The sequence below is a fragment of the Trichechus manatus genome, unplaced genomic scaffold (assembly GCF_000243295.1).
Source record: "Trichechus manatus latirostris isolate Lorelei unplaced genomic scaffold, TriManLat1.0 scaffold00091, whole genome shotgun sequence".
Lineage (NCBI taxonomy): Eukaryota > Metazoa > Chordata > Mammalia > Sirenia > Trichechidae > Trichechus > Trichechus manatus.
In genome coordinates, this window is record NW_004444027.1 from 5340132 (window position 1) to 5360407 (window position 20276).

The 20276-nt window shown below is 38.6% G+C and overlaps 1 protein-coding gene across 1 annotated transcript in view; it reads left to right on the forward strand.

Moving 5' to 3' along the window:
* The window catches only part of FZD3 (frizzled class receptor 3), a 153472-nt gene that overhangs the window by 12186 nt on the left and 121010 nt on the right, over positions 1-20276 (forward strand). The window contains exon 2 of the mRNA XM_004382189.2: positions 9653-10177. Within this exon, the coding sequence (XP_004382246.1) occupies positions 9989-10177 (189 nt within the window). The 5' untranslated portion in view covers positions 9653-9988. The remainder of the gene's footprint in view (positions 1-9652; positions 10178-20276) is intronic.

Genomic DNA, 20276 nt, shown 5'->3' on the forward strand with positions numbered 1-20276 from the left:
GGTTCTATGAATTTCTTTATTCCATCCTTAATTTCTTCTATAACCCAGTGGTTTTTGAGCAAGGTATTGTTCAGTTTCCATGTGTTTGATTTTTTTTCCTTGCTTTTTCTGTTGTTGATTTCTACTTTTATGGCTTTATGGTCAGAAAAGATGCTTTGTAATATTTCAGTGCTTTGAATTTTGTTAAGGCTTGCTTCATGGCCTAGTATGTGGTCTGTTCTGGAGAGTGTTCCTCATGTGTTGGAAAAGAAAGTATACTTGGCTGCTGTTTGGTGGAGTTTTCGATACATGTCTATGAGATCAAGTTGGTTGATTGTAGCATTTAGATCTTCTGTGTCTTCATTGAGCTTCTTTCTGGATGTTCTGTCCTTCACCGAAAATGGTGTTGAAGTCTCCTACTACTATTGTGGAGCTGTCTATCACTCTTTTCAGTGCTGTTAGAGTTTGTTTTATGTATTTTGGAGCCCTGTCGTTGGGTGCGTAAATATTTATTATAGTTATGTCCTTCAGGCGCATTGACCCTTTAATCATTATATAGTGTCCTTCTTTATCCTTTGTGGTGGATTTTAAAGTCTATTTTATCAGATTAAGATTGCCACTCCTGCTCTTTTTTGAGTGTTGTTTGCTTGATATATTTTTTTCCATCCTTTTAGTTTTAGTTTGTTTTTGTCTTTAAGTCTAAGGTGTGTCTCTTGTAGGCAGCACATAGACGGATCGTGTTTTTTTTAATCCAGTCTGCCACTCTCTGTCTATTTATTGATGCATTTAGTCCGTTTACATTCAGTGTAATTATTGATAGCTAATGAGTTTAGTGCTGTCATTTTGATGTCTTTTTGTGTGTGTGTGTGTTGTTCACAGTTTCTTTGTTCCACTGTGCTGAGTCTTTTTTCTTTATGTATTTTCTTTTCATCTTTTTCATTGTTGTTGATTTTGTGTTAGCTGAGTCTTTATATTTTTCTCGTTTTTTATTTTGACTAGTTTCCTTTGTGGTTACCTTAATATATACCCCTATTTTTCTAAGTTTATACCAGTCTTTTATTTCTTTATATCGCTTGACTTCCTCTCCATATGAAAAATCTGTGTCTGCATTTTTTAAGTCCCTCTGTTTTGTTTTAATGTCATCTTTTGCATATTGACATCTCTGTTTCCCTGTTTTCAGTGTTTTAGCTTTGATTTCCTTTTGTGACTTCCCTATCTGGGTTGATATCTGGTTTCTCTGTCCTATGTTCTAGCCTTGGGTTCTTATCTGATGTTACTGATTTTCTAATTAGAGAACTTGCTTTAGTATTTCTTGTAATTTTGGTTTGGTTTTTGCAAATTCCCTAAGCTTCTGTTTGTCTGTAAATGCCCTTATTTCACCTTCATACTTGGGAAACAGTTTTGCTGGATATATAATTCTTAGCTGGCAATTTTTTCTTTCAAGGCTTTGTATCTGTCATCCCATTGCCTTCTTGCCTGCATGGTTTCTGCTGAGTAGTCTGAGCTTATTCTTATTGACTGTCCTTTGTAGATGACTTTTCGTTTATCTCTAGCTGCTCTTAAAATTCTCTGTTTATCTTTGGTTTTGGCAAGTTTGATTATAATATGTCTTGGTGACTTTCTTTTGGGATCTACCTCATGTGGGGTTCGACTAGCATCTTGGGCAGATATCTTCTCATCTTTCATGATATCAGGGAAGTTTTCTGCCAACAAATCTTCAACAATTCTGTCTGTATTTTCTGTTATCCCTCCCGTTCCAGTACTCCCATCACTTGTAGGTTATTCGTCTTTATAGAGTCCCACATAATTCCTAGGGTTTCTTTATTTTTTTTTTAATTCTTTTATCTGGTTTTTCCTCAGATAAGTTGGTGTCAAGTGCTTTATCTTCAGTCTCGCTAATTCTGACTTCCATTGCCTCAATTCTGCTCCTATGACTTTCTGTTGAGTTGTCTAATTCTGACATTTTATTGTTAATCTTCTGGATTTCTGATTGCTGTCTCTCTATGGATTCTTGCAGCATGTTAAATTTGTCATTATGCTCTTATCTAATGTTTTTAATTTCCTCTATTGTGTGTTCTGCATTTTGGTTAATTTCCTTCCTAATTTCTTGAAGAGTTTTGTATATTAATCTTTTGCATTCTACCGCTGGTAATTCCAAGAAATTTTCCTCCTCTGGAAAATTTCCACATTCTTTATCTTGGGAGCTTGCTGAAGCCATCATGGATTGCCTGTTTATGTGATTTGTTATGACTGTTGTATCCGAGCCGTAAATAAGTTATTATGTTTGTTTATTTTATGTTTGCTTACTGTGTCGTAGCTTTTTGTTTTGTTTTGGTATGCTGAAATAGGCTGCTCGTATGAGCTAGTTTGATTATTGGCACATTTGAAGCTCTAATGTCCTGTCACCATGTGGTTAGATCTGTTACTAGGTATATGAGCTCAGGAGTCCACCCACTCCTCCTGTATGGATTCAGGTTAGGTGCCTAGGTAGATAGCCACCAAGTGTGTGGTGTAGGCTCTCACTTACAGTTCTAGACGGCATGGGTGATTGATTTCGGCACAGGCATCTGACTGCAGCAGGGGGACACACTCTGAGCAAGGCAGGTGCTGACGGCCACTCCCTAGTGTCCAGGAGGAAGGTGTGTCCCTGTTCCCTAGAGTGCGTATGTGGGTGAGTTTTGCAGTCGGACAATGAACACCTAATGCTGTTGGCTGTAAGGACTGGGAGACACCTCTTATTCATGGGTCCCTCTCACAGGTGGCTAGGTGGCATGGGTGGCGTGACAAGTCCTCAGGCCCCTGTTGTGGGTAGGTGAAGACCCTGCTTAATGGGCAGAGCAGCGTCAAATGTCAACCTGCTACTTCACAGCTGAAACAGTTGAAGTTATGGTTCTGGTATATACCCTGTTGTACTGTGGTAATGTGGGCCTATGCTGTTGAGATGGGCCCACACAAGTCTGTGCAGGGGAAAGGCACTTTCAAAGTCCATGGATCCCTTATGGCTGTGCCTAGGCAAAGGAGCTGTGCCTATCCTGGGTTCTTGGCTTAGTGGAGCTGGCAGTTTATTTTTTCCCATTTGTTAATTTGTTCACTCTGTAAGGCAGGGAGAATGGCTCCGGGCTTGTGACGGATCCTACTTCCGTCCCAGGGGACTCAGCAGTTGCTGAAGTCGGTCTGGGACCCATACAGAGTGGGGAGTGGGGAAGTAAATGAGAGAGAGATTTTTCCCTAAGGGAGGTGTTTTTGATCCACGTGGTAAGCCGTACGCAAGTACTTATCTTTTGTGGAGGGCTGCTTCTCACTGGTTCTCCGTGGCCGTGTAGACTCTGCTGTGGGTCTCTCCAGGTGCCGAAAACGTGCCTCCTGAGCTCGGCTGCTTGCCTGCCTTGCCGCTCCCCCATGAACTTATCAGGCCTGAAGGGCTCAGGCTCTTGTCGAGTCAGGTCTGCCAACTCCTCACTGCTTCCGAACCGTCTCTCCCTCTCCCTGCCACCTAGTCCAGTTCCTCAACTCTGCCTTTGATGTTCAGGGCTCCCAGATTGCCATATATAATCGAATCACTTGTTTTTTCGGGTCTTTGTTGTAAGAAGGTCCACTGGAAGTGTCTGACTAGTCTGCCATCTTGGCCTCACCTGACCTTCAATAATTCTTTATTAAAGAATAATTCTTATAAGTTTGGTTTGGTTTGGTTTTTTACAGATTCCCTTAATTTCTGTTTCTCTTTAAGTGTTCTGATTTTGCCATCATATTTGAGCAAGAGTTTTGCAGGATGTATTATTCTTGGTTGGCAATTTTTTATTTCAAGGTTTTGTATATATCATCCCATTGCCTTCTTGCCTGGATGCCTGGATAGTTTCTGCTGAGTAATCAGAGCTTAGTGTTATTGTTTCCACTTTACATGTGACTTTGCTTTTTTCTGGAGCTGTGCTCAGGATTCTTTGTTTGTCTTTGGTTTTGGTGAGTGTGATTATGATATTTATTGGTGACTTTCTTTTGAGGTCTGTTACGTATGCAGTTCGTTGAGTTTCTTGGATGGTCAGCTTTTTACCTTTCATTACATTAGGGACATTTTCTGTCAGTCAGTCTTCAATGATCTTCTCTGTGTTTTCCATTTTTTTCCTCTGTTCTGGAACTCTGACCGCTTGTAAATTTTTGGTCTTGGTTGTATCCCACATAGTTCTTAGGTTTTCTTCATTCTTTTCTCTAATTTTTCCCAAACAAAGTAGCATCCTTGGATTTGTCTTCAATTTCGCTGATTCTGTCTTCCATTGTTTCAAATTTGCTCCTAAAACCTTCTATTGCATTGTCTGTTTCTGAAATTTTATTTTTTATATTCTGAATTTCTTATTGCTGTTTTGGTATGATTTCTAATTGTTTATTTATTTTGACATTTTGTTCTTGTATTATTTCCCAATTTCTTCTGTTGCTTTGTCTGTGTTTTCCATGATTTTGGCTATGTTTTGATTGGTTTTGTCTGTGTTTTCCATGATTTTATCTGCATTTTCCATTAACTCTATCCTAATCTCTTAGAGAGCCGTGAATATTAGACTTTTGAATTCCCTATCAAGTAGTTCCTGTGCATTGTCTTCTTGTGGAAGGTCAACTGGTGATTTATTTTGTTTGCATACTGCTGCCGTTTTGTCCTGTATTTTTAGTATGTTTTGTTACCATCTGCTGTCTCCAAGACATTCAGGTATTATTTTCTTTATTTATTGATTATAGGTTTGTTTGTTTTGTCCTGCTTTTTGTTTTGTTTGATTATGTTTGGGCAGGTGGGCTAGGTGTCTTTTATTGCTTGCTTGTCTGTGGGCATGATAATTCTCACCACCTTGTCCGGGTGTCCTGGGTTGGTTGCTCAGCTGTGGTGCAGCAGGACATGTCCAGCAGGGGGAATGGGTGTAGATGGATTGTTTGTCTGCAGCGTGAACTGGCCCAGGAGCTATAGCAGCCTGTGGTGGTTGGCGGGGAGGGGCCTGGGGTCTAGGCTCGGCCCCCTTGAGGCTGCATTGGGCAGCAGGAAGGTCTAGAGCCAGCAGGGAGGGGCCTAAGGTCTGGGCCTGATCTTGGGGCTGTGGTGGGCGGTGAGAGGGGTCCAGAGCTGGTGGGGAGGGCCCTGGGGTCTGAGCTGGGTCCCATCGGGGCCTAGGTGGGCAGGGTGGAGGAGCGAGGTGGGAGGGGCTTAGGGGTCTTGATGGAGGAAGGCAATAGAGTGGATTGGTACTATGATTCCTGGCAGTTGGGGTTGCTGGGATGGTGTGCTTATAGCTGCTCTTCACCAGAGTGGTGGGGTTGTAGGAGTGTGCTCCTGTGGTTACCTGGCATCTTAGTCATCTAGTGTTGGTATAAAAGAAATACTACAAGTAGATGGCTTCAACAAAGAGAAGTTTATTCTCTCACAGTCTAGCAGGCTACAAGTCCGAATTCAGGGCATCACCTCCTGAAGGGGAAGGCTTTCTTTATCAGCTCTGGAGGAAGGTCCTTGTGATCAATCTTCCCCTAGACTAGGAGCTTCTCTGCACAGGAACCCCAGGTCCAAAGGACCTGCTCTGCTCCTGGTGCTGCTTTCTTGGTGGTATGAGATTCCCATGTCTCTCTGCTTGCTTCTCTCTTTTATATCTTAAAAGAGATTGGCTTAAGACACTATCTAATCTTGTAGATCCAATTAGTGTAACTGCCGCTAGTCCATTTTGTTACATGATAGTGATAGGATTTACAACACATAGGGAAATCACATCAGATTACAAAATGGTAGACAATCATACAATACTGGGAATCATGACCTAGCCAAGTTGACAGATATTTTTGGGGGACACAATTGAATCCATGACACCTGCTGAGAGAGTCTGGGCTCCTCCTTTAGTTGCAGCCAGCAAATATGGTCTTACTTAGCTCTGGGTGTCCACGCCATACCTCTTTCTCCTGTTGGGAATTCCATGGAGGTCCCTTTCTGCGTGCAGGGTTGTTGGTTTTATTCCAAGATGGCCATGCTGAGTCATACCATTTGGCTAGCAAACTCCACTCTGTATCTCTATTCCTTCCGCATTTTCTATCAGTTTCTTTTCATGCTCAGTAACTTCCGATCTAATATTTTACTTTTTCGTGCAAGATTCAGGGTTCCAGGATCGACATCTGTAAGTGTTTTACTTGGTTTTTCGGGTCTTTTTTGGAGTGGGATGGCTTAGTGCGTCTGACTAGTCTGCATTCTCTATGCTAGTAGTTGAGTTGTCCTATTAACCTGGGTCTCTTAAGAATTTCTGAACCTGAATTTCTCTTCTTTTCCCATCGTGGGCTCTCTACACCACACAAAAACATTCAGTGCATATGAAATAAAATAAAAGCAAACTTAGCATCATAACTAAACCAAATCATAGTGTGATAGCTTAGAGTATGCTTTTTTCATACCAGACCTGTCTTCCACTCCACTGATACCCTCCCCATCTCAATTGAGAGTCACGTATGTTCTCTCTCCTGGAAAAGTAGAGGCAAGTCAAAGATTCTAAAGCTCAGTGGAAACTAATTGGAAGTCATTCCTATTTCTGTTTTGTGTGTGTGTATGTGTGTTTTTGATGATTTCTATTCTCTGTGCAGCCTGAATGTGTATAATGGTCATTTGTTGGTCAAATGTTTCTAATTCAGGGGCTGCATCTGCAGTACTAAATTTTTGCGCTTTCTAAGATGATGTTGAAATCTTGGGGAAATTTCCTGTAATACTTTTAGAACCTTCTATTTATCAGTTCAGTATTGGTTCATAGAGGTAGCATCTGCATCAGCCATAATTAAATAATAAAAAAAAGCTTAATGTGTGCTGCTGATTTCCCATTTATACTTTATTTATCTTATAATTATAATTATCTTACATATCATCCCTGTGAGACAGGTGAGGTTGGAAATTTTAAGGAAGAAGAAAATTCTGGGTTCAGAGAAATTAAGTTGTATGTTTACATTCACACAGCTAGTAAGAAGTTTGAATTTATATCTTTTTAGACCTGTTTCAAGGTATCACAGATGCCTTCTGTCAAATCAGTTAATGTTCTAAGTTTAAACCAATCTTTTATTTCTTGATATCGCCTTAACTTCCTCTTCATATGAAAGTTCTGTGACCGCACTGTTTAGTCCCTCTTTTTTGCTTTGATGTTGTCATCTTTTACATATTGACATCTCTGTTTCCCTATTTTCAGTGTTTTAACTTTGACTTATTTTTGTGACTTCCCTATCTGGGTTGATATCTGGTTGTTCTGTCCTGTGTTCTAGTCTTGGGTTGTTATTTGATATTATCAATTCTCTAACTGGAGGACTCCCTTTAGTATTTCTTGTAATTTTGGTTTGGTTTTTACAGATTCCCTTAACTTCTGTTTATCTGGAAATGCCCTAATTTCACCTTCATATTTGAGAGATGGTTTTGCTGGGTATATAATTCTTGGTTGGCAATTTTTTTTCCTTCAAGTCTTTATATATGTCATTATCCCATTGCCTTCTTGCCTGCATGGTTTCCACTGACTACTAAGAGCTTAGTCTTACTGACTCTTCTCTGTAGGTGACTTTTCACTTATCCTTAGCCACTCTTAAAATTCTCTATCTTTGGTTTTGGCCAGTTTGATTATATCTTGGTGACTTTCTTTTGGGATCTACCCTGTGTGGGGTTTGATGAGCTTCTTGAATAGATATCTTTTCATCTTTCATGATATCAGGGAAGTTTTCTGCCAACAAATCTTCAACAATTCTCTCTGTATTTTCTGTTATCCCCCCATTCTGGTACTCCAGTCACTTGTAGGTTATTCCTCTTGATAGAGTCCCACATAATTCTTAGGGTTTATTTTATTATATTCTTTTATTTGATTATTCTTCAGATAAGTTGGTGTCAAGTGCTTTATCTTTAATCTCACTAATTCTGACTTCCGTTGCCTCAGTTCTGCTCCTGTGACTTTCTATTGAGTTGTCTAATTCTGAAATTGTTAATCTTTTGGATTTCTATTTGCTGTCTTTCTGTGCCCCTGAGTGCCTGGCTGAAAGGTGTGTCCCTGTTCCCTAGAGTACGTAGGTGGGTGGGTTTTGCAGTTGGGCTTTGGGCACCCAGTGCTGTTTGCTGTAAAGACTGGGAGACACCACTTATTCTTGGATCCCCATTGCTGTTGGCTAGGTGGAGTGGGTGTAGCCACCAGTCCTCAGGCCTCTCATGTGGGTAGGTGAGGACCCTGCTTAATGGGTAGGGTGGTGTCAAATTCACAAATCTACTACTCCCCCTTAGCTGTTGCAGTTGAAAATAGCCTTCAGGTATATACCTTGTTGTACTGTGCTAAGGAGGGCCTACGCTGTTGAAATGGCCCATACAGGTCTAGGCAGGGGTGAAAGGCATTTGAAGCTTGTGGATCGCTTATGCCTCTGCCTAGGCAAAGGGACAGTGCCTGCCCTGAGGTCCTGGCTTAGGGGAGCTGGCAGATTATTTTTTCTTGTTTGTCATTTGTTTGTTTATCTGTTCCCTCTCCAAAACCAGGAGACTGACTCAGGCTCTGTGATGGGTCCTGCTTCCAGCCCAGGGGGTACGGCAATCCTGAAGCTGGACCAGGACCAGAACAGAGTGGAGGGGGGCAAGTGAAGGGGAGGGATGCACTTCCCAGAGGGAGAAGGGTTATTTTGATCCTGTGTGGTAGGTTAGATGCTTGCACTTAACTTTCACAGATCCAGCGCCACTCTCTCCTGGCTCCAGAGGCTTGTGCAGACTTTCCGCTGCTGGGTTTCTCCCGATGTGGAAAACGCGTCCCAAGTGCTACTGCTTGTCTCAGCCTGCACGCACCAGCCAATCCAGCCTTAACGGTGCTGGCCAGGTCGGGTCTGGCAAATCCTTGCTGCTTCTGAACTGTCGCTCCCTCCCCTTGCCGCTCAGTCCTACTCCCCAACTTTGTCTTCGATGTTTAGGGCTCCTAGATTGTTATATATAATCGATTCACTTGTTTTTTCGGGTCTTTGCTGTAAGAGGGAGCACAGGAGGTGTCTGACTATTCCACCATCTTGGCCCCACCTTCACAAATCTTTTCATGTAAAAATTCACTATTAGTGATTAAAACATGTAACGAATTTTAAATTTAATAATTTAGCTTATAGCTATTACAGGTATCATTTAAATAAAATTTAGGCTAACAGCATAAGAATTTTACAAAATGGATCAACCAGATCTTGGGACAAATGAAAATTGCTATCATAAATAAGAAGTTAAATGATGTGCTATAAGCAACTGAGAAGAAAATTAAATTTGCTGTTAAATGCCGTTCAAGGATTGTTTTAGTATATTTATAGCATAAGTGATAAAGTAGGAAAACTTTCAAAAAGCCAGTTGCCATCTTGTTGATTCTGACTCATGGTGACCCCACGTGTGTCAGAGTAGAACTATGTTCCATAGGGTTTTCAGTGGCTGATTTTTTGGAAGCAGATCACCTGACTTTTCTCCCAAGGCACCACTGGGTGAATTCAAATCTCCAATCTTGGTTAGCAGCTGAGTGTGTTAACCATTTGCATCACTGAGGGACTCCAGAAAAACTATACTATATTTTTATGAAGTACTTACGTATATTATCTATTACGTCAGTATGTTATTGCCCATCAAAGAGTTTAATATTAAATATACAGTATTTTGAGAGGAAATGGCTAATTTCCCCATTTCATTTTTAATATTTTTCAGATATTTTAATCAAAGGAAGAAATAGCTCTTCACGTAAGATGGAATCTGTTGTTTGGGAGTGTGGTTAATCAACTTGATATGCTGGCCAATTGTGCCCTATGTAATAAAATGAAGAGACAAGATGATGTCATTTTCCTGTATTGTGAAACCAAAAACAAATGCCTTTTGTGAGACCAAGCTAACAAAGCTCTGACGGTACAGACAGTATTTAACTGTTTGAAGAACTCAACGTTAAGATATATAAGAAGTGCTTTCAAACTGAGACCTGCAGGTGTATGAAGATCTAAAAATATTGAATAGCCCTGATCATTCAAATCTCATTGAGATCCTGAAAGGATGGCTATGAGTTGGATTGTCTTCTATCTTTGGCCCTTGACTATGTTTGCGGGGCACATAGGTGGGCACAGTTTGTTTTCTTGTGAACCTATTACCTTGAGAATGTGCCAAGATTTGCCTTATAATACTACCTTCATGCCTAATCTTTTGAATCATTATGACCAACAGACAGCAGCTTTAGCAATGGAGGTAAGGCTTGATCTATTCTTTGACATATCTTAGAAAATGACTGTTATCTTGCCTTGTTAACTAATGAATATGTCTGATAAACAACAGGAGTAATTTATTATCTTTTATTTTGAAAGTATTGTATATCTTATACATTTTTAAAAATTATGTATTTAGGTTCAAACTCTGATAGATTGAAGAATTCGTGTTTGAGGAATATTACTCTTGACTTATTTTTAGACATACCTTTATAAATAAATTTGAATCACTGGAACATGGGAGATAATAGCCATTCAGGAGTTTAGAATTGTTCAAATTATGATATGATTATATCTATTCTGTTATTTGACTAATTATAAAACTTCAGATAAAGAGCACAATATAATATTATTTGCAATTCAGTCATCAAGAATTGAATCTAATGACACTGAAAAAAATGAGTTCTTTTGTTCGGTTTGTAGGCTGATAATTTATAGTACTTGAATTTTCTTAAATACTTAAAGTTATTTCCTGGTCTTATCGTATTCAGATCAATATAAAAATAAGAACTCTAAAGCAACAAAACAGTTTTCAAGTTTTTGTGTTTTGAATTATCTGTTCTTGACCTCTTAGGATTTTATGTAAAATCATTGTCTTACTTGAATTTTCTAATGCTAATTCTCAGGCACTTCTCTTAATGATTTTACTTTATAAACTATGACAAATTAATCCAAATAGTTAATGATGGGTTTAAGTAAGTGTGTGTCTATCTGTAATGGTTTTCACATGTTGGACAAGGATATGTTTATCAGATAAGAATTGTTGTGTGCCACCAAGATGATTTCAACTCATAGTGACCCTATATAATAGAGTAGAACTGCCCCACAGGGTTTCTTAGGCTGTAATCTTTACAGGAACAGATCTCCAGGTCTTTTCTCCCACATAGCAGCTGGCGGGTTCTAACCGCTGACCTTTTGGTTAGCAGCCGAGCACTTAAATCTTATGCCACCAGGGCTCTTAAACAAGAACTAGGAGGTAGTAAACAGTGGTGATGAGGAGCATGGGCTTTGGAGTTGGACAAACGTAGGTTTGAAGTCTAGCTCCACCACTTTCTAGCTTTATTACTTTGGTTAAGTTATTTGTACTTTCTCACCATAGTTTCTTTGCTTGTAAAATGGAGCTAATAATACCTATATTGCATAGATTTTTTTGTAAGATAGGGAGCAAAACTCGTATAAAGTATATGGCACATAGTAAGCACCTGATAGCTTTTATAATTTATCCATATTTTCATACTAATGTGACTACATAATACATATAATTTAGAAAAAATGTTTTGTACTTTAGTCTTTAATCCATTTTCACAGTGCTTTTATTTAGCAAATTGAAACCTACATGTTTTGGAATTCTTCATTTTATAGTAACACTCAAAGGTTCATTACTTCAAAGTAGACTAACATTTTGGGGGACATCTAGGCCAATTGGCATAACATAGCTCATAAGGACATTGTTCTGCATCCTACTTTGGTAAGTAGCATCTGGGGTCTTAAAAGCTTGCAAGTGACAATTTAAGATACAGCTATTGATCTCTTCCCATCTGGAGCAAAGGAAAGTGAAGATAACCAAAGACACAAGAAAGCAGTTCGTCCAAAGGACTAGTGGCCCACATGAACCACAGCCTCCACAAGCTTGAGACCAGAAGAACTAGATGATGCCCAACTACTACTACTGACCACTTTGACCAGAATCACAATAGAAGGTCCCAGTTAGAGCAAGAGAAAGATGTAGAATAAAATTCAAATTCATAAAAAAAACCAGACTTACTGGTCTAATGGAGACTGGAGGAACCCCCCCAAGACTATAGACCTTAGATAACCCTTCTAACTTGGAACTGAAGCCACTCCCAGAGATCACCTTTCAGCCAAGTAATGGACAGGCCTATAAAATAAACAATAACACACATAAGGAAAGTGCTCTGAAAAACAATCAACTATACAAGACCTAAACGGTAACATCTGCCCAACGCAAAGACAAAAAGGCAGGAAGGGACAGAAAAACTGGACAAATGGAAACGGGAACTCAGGGGGAAATAGGTAGAGTGCTGACACATTGCAGGGATTGCAACCAATGTAATGGAACAATTTGTATATAAACTACTAAATGGGAAACTAATTTACTTTGTAAACTTCCACCTAAAGCACAATAAAATGTTAAAAAACAAACAAACAAACAAAAACAAAAAAAGCAAAGTAGACTGGGAAAACTTCTGGGAAAATTTGTAGGAAAAAAATCTGGGAAAATTTTCAGGAAGATTATTTTTCATAAATTTTGAAATATGAAGTTGGGGAAGGATCTTATATATTCCAAATATTTGAAAATGCTATAGAGATTGAACAAAACACTTTCTATTCTTTTCCTGACTACACAAGATCTAATTGGTAGAGAGATTTGGTATAGAATCATGAAAATGTGTCTGTGTTTAACACAGTACATTGGTTCCAGGCATGGTAATCTCTACTGTATATTAAAGCCATCAATTTTCTCACAAAAAAAATTGAAGTAGAAATACCTTTATTTCTAGTGTCATTATAAATCATTTTAACTCCTTTGGAAATCACATAGGATAGTAAGAAGCAAGTCATAAAGATGTTTGTACTGACTTGGGTTCAACTTCTGGCCTTGCCAGCTACTAGTTTTAAGATTTTGGATAAGTCACTTTCTTGGTTTCTTTATTTCTTACCATAGTAAAAGGCAGTAATAATGAAAATACCTTGAAGGGCTGTTAGGATTAAATGAGATTTTCATAAAGTAACTAACACAGTGCCTGGCACACAATAGATGATCTGTAAATGTTAATTCTGTTCCCAATTCCACTTCTCAGTTGTCCTAGAAAGTACTAGAAAGAGAATGTATTTGCTCCAAGTGAATTTGCATTCCTGGTTGTAGGTTCATGAGACATTCATAATGATGGTATGGTAGGTTATCTCTGCCCACTTCTCAAAGATGCCCATGTAGTCTAGATACTTTATTGGCAATGGGGTTGCCTCTTTTTGAATTTCAGACATTCTAGGGAAGACACCAAAGTGGGTAATAATTTCTAAGAGAAGGCACTGCTGATCTAAAGTAATGTTGGAGATAGTTGGTGGCTGCATAGTTGTCATATCAGGGCACTGATAGCACTGACAGAATCATCAGACACAGTTTGAGGATGTAAAGTTTCTGTAATAATAAAAAGGATGTGGAAACTCAACAGACAACACGAAATGCTTCAGGTGGAAGTAAGACTTCTTGGGTCCTCACAAGGATTTATAGCTGCTGATGACACCTTACACCTTTATCCCTCTATTGATTCAGAGACTCTGGATACATGTCTGTGAGCTTTTATCAGGAGCAGGTAATTGGAGCGAACAATTCCAGCTTTTTTTGAGTGTTCATTGTGAAACTGGATGAACTGAAAGGTAATTTCCCAGGTATAGCATCTCTCAGCAGACCCAGGCTTCAAGCTTGCCTAAGGTTCATTCCTGTACTGATGTTTGGTGAGGCGGAATGATGAGTGCCTGGAACAAATGGAATATGGACAGTGAGTTAGGGGTGCCCAGAGAAATTACAGAATCTGGGCTAGTTCAAATTTGATGATTCAGAATCAACAAATTGGGTATTCTCTCTTTGTTTATAGAGAATTCCTGGTCTATACTTTCATTGGAACTAGAACAGGTTTAAATAAATGTAAGTGTCAAACCATTAAGGTAGAAAAGGAAAGAAGATCCTTGCTAATATGTTTTTTCTCTATTTCTGCCTTTCAAAATATGCGCTAAAACCAAACCCTTTGTTGTCGAGTTGATTCCTACTCATAGCAACCATGTAGGACAGAGTAGAACTGCCCCATAGGGTTCCCAAGTGGCTGGTGGATTTGAACTGCTGACCTTTATGGTTAGTAGCCTGAGCGCTTAACCACTGTGCCACCAGGGCTGCTGATACTCTTTATAAACAATTATTTGTGGAGCAGGAGGAGAGGAGCAAGTGAGAGTAAAGGTTTGCAGCTGTAGCTCACCATAGCTCTTAACCACTGCGCCACCAGGACTCCAACTGAAAAAAATTTCCTCATTCCTAAGTTTCCCAGACCATTTCGAGCTCTCCAAACTGTTTAAGTAAAATTTTGGGAGCTGACCAGCATGTAACAATAGACAACACGTTGTCAGTTAATTGACTTTACGGAACCACATATTATCAGGTATTTATGACTTAAGTGGTAATAAAAGATCTGGGCAGCTTTTTTTGCTATATTAAATAATTAAAAGGGAAAAATTAAATAATTAAATTAAAATTAAATTAATTAAATAATTAAATGGGAAAAATTTAGCGGAAAAAGCACCGCAGTAGGGATAGGACACTTGTATTCTGCCACTAAGTAGCTTTGTGACCTCTTTGTGTTTTTCCCTGTCCATTTTACAGGGTTGTTAAGATAAGTGACATGTATATTAAAGAACTTTAAAAAATTTTTTATTGTGTTTTGGGTGTAAGTTTACAGCGCAAATTAGTTTTTCATTCAAAAACTTTACGTGGAAATTGTTTTGTGACATTAGTTGCAGTCCCCACAATGTGTCAGCACTCTCCCCCTTTCCCTTTTGACCTTAAGTTCTCAGTGTCCATTCATCATTCAGTTGTGCTGTCCCTTTCTGCCTTCTCGTCTTTGCTTTTGGGCAGGTGTTGCCCATTTGCTCTTGATTGGACTAAGAAGCATGTTCCTTATGTGTGTTATTGTTTGTTTTATAGTCCTATCTAATCTTTGGCTGAAAGGTAGACTTCGGGAGTGACTTCATTTCTCAGTTAGCAGGGTGTCCACAGGCCAAAATCTTGGGGGTTCCTCTGGTCACTGTCAGACCAGTAAGTCTGGTCTTTTTTTGTGAATTTGAATTTTGTTCTACATTTTTTCCCCACTCTGCCCAGGACACTCTATTGTGATACCTGTCACAGAGATGAGTGGTGGTAGCTGGGCACCATCTAGTTGTGCTGGGCTCAGGCTGATGGAGGCTGTGGTTCATGTGGTCTGTTAGTCCTTTGGGCTAATATTTTCCTTGTGTCTTTGGTTGTCTTCATTCTTCTTTGGTTCGAATGTGCTGGGACCAGTAGGTATATCCTAGATGGCCGTTTACAAGCTTTTAAGACCCAGACGCTATTTACCAAAGTAGGATGTAGAACATTTTCTTTATGACCTATGTTATACTAGTTGACCTAGATGTTCCCCAAGACCATGGTCCCTAGCCTCAACCCCAGTAACTCAGTCCCTCAAGGTGTTTGAATGTGTCTAGGAAGCTTCTATGACTTTGCCTGGGTCAGGTTGTACTGACTTCCCCTATATTGTGTGTTGTCTTTCACCAAAGTTAACACTTCTGTACTGTCTAGTTAGTGATCTCTCCTTACACCTTCACTCCCTCGTGACCATCGAAGATTTTTTTTGTGTGTGTGTATAAACCTTTTCTTGGGTTTTTATAATAGTGGTCTCATACAATAGTTGTCCTTTTGTGATTGACTTATTTCACTCAGCTTAGTGCTCTCCAGATTAATCCATGTTGTGAGATGTTTTGTGGGTTGCGTAGTATTCCATTGTGTGTTATGTACCGTAATTTATTTATCCGTTCGTCTGTTGATGGGCACTTAGATTGTTTCCATCTTTTTGCTATTGTGAATAATGCAGCAGTGAACATGAGTATGCATATGTCTGTTTCATGTGATGGCTCTTATTTCTCTAGGATATATTCCTAGGAGTGGGATAGCTGCATCATACGGTGTTTCTATTTCTGGCTTTTTAAGGAAGCGCCATATCATTTTCCAAAATGGTTGTACTATTTTACATTCCCACCAGCGGTGTGTAAAAATTCTAATCTCCCTGTAACCTCTCCAACATTTGTTTTCTGTTTTTTGATTTGTGCCAGTAATGTTGGGGCGAGATGATATCTCATTGTAGTTTTGACTTGCATTTCTCTAATGGCTAATGATCATGAGCATTTCCTCATGTCTCTTAGCTGCCTAAGTGTTTTCTTTGGTGAAGTGTCTGTTCCTGTCTTTTGCCCATTTTTCAATTGAGTTACTTGTCGTCTTGTTGTTGAGGTGTTGAAGAATTCTGTAGATTTTAGAGATTAGACCCTTGTTGGATATGTTGTAGCCCAAAATTTTTCCCAATCTGTAGGTTCTGTTTTTACTCTTTGGGTGAAGTCTTTTGTGGAGCATCAGTGTTTAATTTTTAGGAGCTTCCAGTTATCTAGTTTCTCCTCTGACGTTTGTGCGTTGTTAATTATGCTTTGTATTGTATTTACGCCATGTATTAGGCCCTCAAGTGTTGTCCCTATTTTTTCTTTCATGATCTTTATCGTTTTAGGTTTTATATTTAGATCTTTGATCCATTTTGTTTTTGTGTATAGTGTGAGATACGGGTCCTGTTTCATTTTTTCACAGATGGACATCCAGTTTTGCCAGCAGCATTTGTTAAAAAGACTGTCTTTTCCCCATTTCAGAGCCATGGTGGCACAGTGGTTAAGAGCTTGGCTGCTAACCAAAAGGTCAGCAGTTCGAATCCACCAGCCACTCCTTGGGGCAGTTCTACTCTGTCCTGTAGGGTCACTGTGAGGTGGAATTGACTTGACAGCATTGAGTCTTAGGTTTTCCCCCATCTAATGGACTTTCATCCTTTGTCCAAAATCAGATGACCATAGGTGGATGGATTTCCATCTGAGTTCTTGATTCTGTTCCATTGGTCTATGTGTCTGTTGTTGTACCAGTACCAGACTGTTTTGACTATGGTGGCTGTATAGTAGGTTCTGAGATCAGGTAGTTTGAGGCTTTCTACTTTGTTTTTTTTTTTCTTCAATAATACTTTGTTTATCTGGGTCTTCTTTTCTTTCCATATAAATTCGGTGATTTTTTTCCCATGTCATTAAACAGTGCTCTTGGTATTGGGATCAGAATTGCATTATATCCGTAGATTGCTTTTGGGTAGGATTGACATTTTCACAATGTTGAGTCTTCCTATCCATGAGCTTGGTATGTTTTTCCATTATTTTAAGCCTGTCTTGATTTCTTGCAGTAGTGTTTTGTAGTTTTCTTTGTATGGGTCTTTTACATCCCTGGTTAGGTTTATTCCTAAGTATTTAATCTTTTTAGGGGCTATTATACATGGTATTGTTTTCCTGATTTCCTTTTTGTAGTTCTTGTTGTTGGTGTATAAGAATCCAACTGATTTTTATATGTTAATCTTGTATCCTGCTCTCTGCTGAGTCTTTCTATTAGTTCCAGTAGTTGACTTGTGGAATTTTTTGGGTTCTGTATGTATAGGATTATATCATCTGTGAATAGGGATAGTTTTACTTGTTTCTTTCCAATTTGGATACACTTTGTTTCTTTTTCTTGCCTTATTGCTCTAGCTAGGACTTCCAGCACAATATTAAATAGGATCAGTTGTAAAAGGTATCCTTGTCTTGTTCCTGTTTTCAGGAGAATGCTTTCAGCCTCTCTCTCCATTGAGAATGATGTTGGCTGTTGGTTTTGTATAGATGCCCTTTATTATGTGGAGGTATTTCCCTTATATTCCTATTTTATTGAGAGTTTTTATCAGGAATAAGTGTTTGACTGTATTGAATGCCTTTTCTGCATCGATTGAGATGATTATGTGATTCTTTTCTTTTGTTCTATTTATGTGGTGGATTGCATTGATTGATTTTCTAATGTTAAACCATCCTTGCATACCTGATATAAATCCCACTTGGTCGTGGTGTTTTTTGATATAATGCTGAATTCTCTTGACTAGAATGTTGTTAAAATCTGTTGCAAAAGACCTGTTTAAAGTGTTAAAAAGCAATGATGTCACTTTGAAAACTAAGATGCGCCTGACCCAAGCCATGATATTTTCGTTTGCCTCATGTGTGCAAAAGATGGAAAACGAATAAGGAAGACCAAAGAAGAATTGATTTGTTTGAAGTATGGTGTTGGCAAAGAATATTGAATATATAGCATGGATTGCCAGAAGGAACAAATCTTCCTTGGAAGAAGTATGGCCAAAATGCTCCTTAGAAGCAAGAATGATGAGACTTTGTCTCTTGTACTTTGGACGTATTATCAGGAGGAACCAGTCCCTGGAAAACATGTTGTTATCAGGCTTGGTAAAGTAGAGGGTCAGCGAAAAAGAGGAAGACCCTCAACAAGATGGACTGACACAGTGGCTGCAACAATGGGCTCAAGCATTATGACTGTGAGTATGGCGCAGGAGTGGGCAGTGTTTCATTCTGTTTTACATAGGTTCCCTATGCGTCAGAACTGATTCGACAGAACCTAACAACAACAACAAAATTTTCTTGAGAATTTTTGCATCTATATTCATGAAAGGTATTGGTCTGTAATTTTCTTTCTTGGGGGTGTCTTTGCCTGGCTTTGGTATCAGGGTTATGCTGGCTTCATAGCATGTATTCCTTTCTTTTCTATGCTGTGAAATAGTTTGAGTGCTGCTGGTGTGAGCTGTTCCCTGAATGTTTGGTAGAAGTCTCTAGTGAAGCTGTCTGGGTCGGGGCTTTTTTTTTTTGTTGGAGTGTTTTTTTTTTTATTATCTCATCAGTCTCTTGTTATGGGTCTGTTCTGATTTTCTAGCAGCTTGTGTTAGTTTAGTTGGTAGTGTGTTTCTAGAAATTTGTTCATTTCTTCTAGTTTTGGAAATTTGTTAGAGTACGGTTTTTCATAGTATTCTGTTATGATCCTTTTCATTTCAGTTGGGTCTGTTGTAACGTTCCTCATCTCATTTTTATTTGGGTTATTTTGCTTCTGTTCCTGTTTTTCTTTTGTTAGTTTGTCCAGTGGTTTGTATATTTTATTGATCTTTTCAAAGAACTAAGTTTTGGTCTTGTTGATTCTTTCTGTTGTTTTTCTGTTCTCTATTTCTTTTATTTCTGTTAAAATTTTTGTTATTTTCATTCTTCTAGTGGCTATGGGCTTCCTTTGGTGTTCACTTTCTGTTTGAGCTGTAGGCTGACATTTTGATTTTGGCCTGTTCTTTTTTGATGTGTGCATTTATTGCTATAAATTAATCTCTGAGCACCGCGTTTGCTGTGTCCCAAAGGTTTTATATGATGTGTTTTCATTCTCATTTAATTCTAGGAATTTTTTTATTGCCTCTTTGATTTCGTATTTTACCCACTTGTTTTTAAGTAAGGTGTTACTCAGTTTCCATATATTTGATTTTTTCTTCCTTGCTTTGCCTGTTATTGATTTTTACTTTTATGACTTTGTGATCAGAGAGAATACTTTGTAGTATTTCGATATTTTGTATTTTACTGAGGGTTGCTTTGTGGCCTAAAATGTGGTCTCTTCTGGAGAATGTTCCACATGCATTGGAAAAGAATATACTTCTGTTGTTAGGTGGAGTGTTCCATATATGTCTGTGAGGCTAAGTTGGTTGATTTTAGCATCTAGATCTTCTGTGTCTTTGTTGTTTCTTTCTAGGTGTTCTATTCTCTGCTAAGAGTGGTGTGTTGACATCTCCTACTATTATTGTGGAACTGTCTATTTCTCTTTTCAGTGCTGTTAGTTTGTTTTATATATTTCAGAACCCTGTCATTGGGTGTGTAGATATTTATTAAGGTTATGTCTTCTTGGTGGATTTTCCCTTTAATCATTACATCATGTCCTTCCTTGTCTTCTATGTTGGATTTTCCCTTAAAGTCTATTTAATCTGGGATTAGTATTGCCACTCCTGGTCTTGTTTGGTTGCTGTTTGCTTGATATATTTTTTCCCATCCTTTGATTTTTAATGTATCTATGTTTTTGTTTCTAAGATGTGTCTCTTTTAGACAGCATATTGATGGGTCGTACTTTTTTAAATCCATTCTGCTACTCTTTGTCTCTTTACAGGTGCATTTAAGTTATTTACATTCAGTGTGGTTATCGATAAGTATGAGTTTATTGGTGTCATATTGTAGTGCTCTTTTTGTGGTTCTGACATTTTCTTTGTTCCTCTTACTTTCCTGTGCTGAGTTCCTTTTGTTTGTGGGTTTTCTTTTCTTTCTTTATTATAGATTTTGTGTTTACTGAGATTTTATGTTTTTCTTTTTTTTTATCCTAGGAATAGTTTTGTTAACCTTCTTTGTGGTTACCTTGAAAT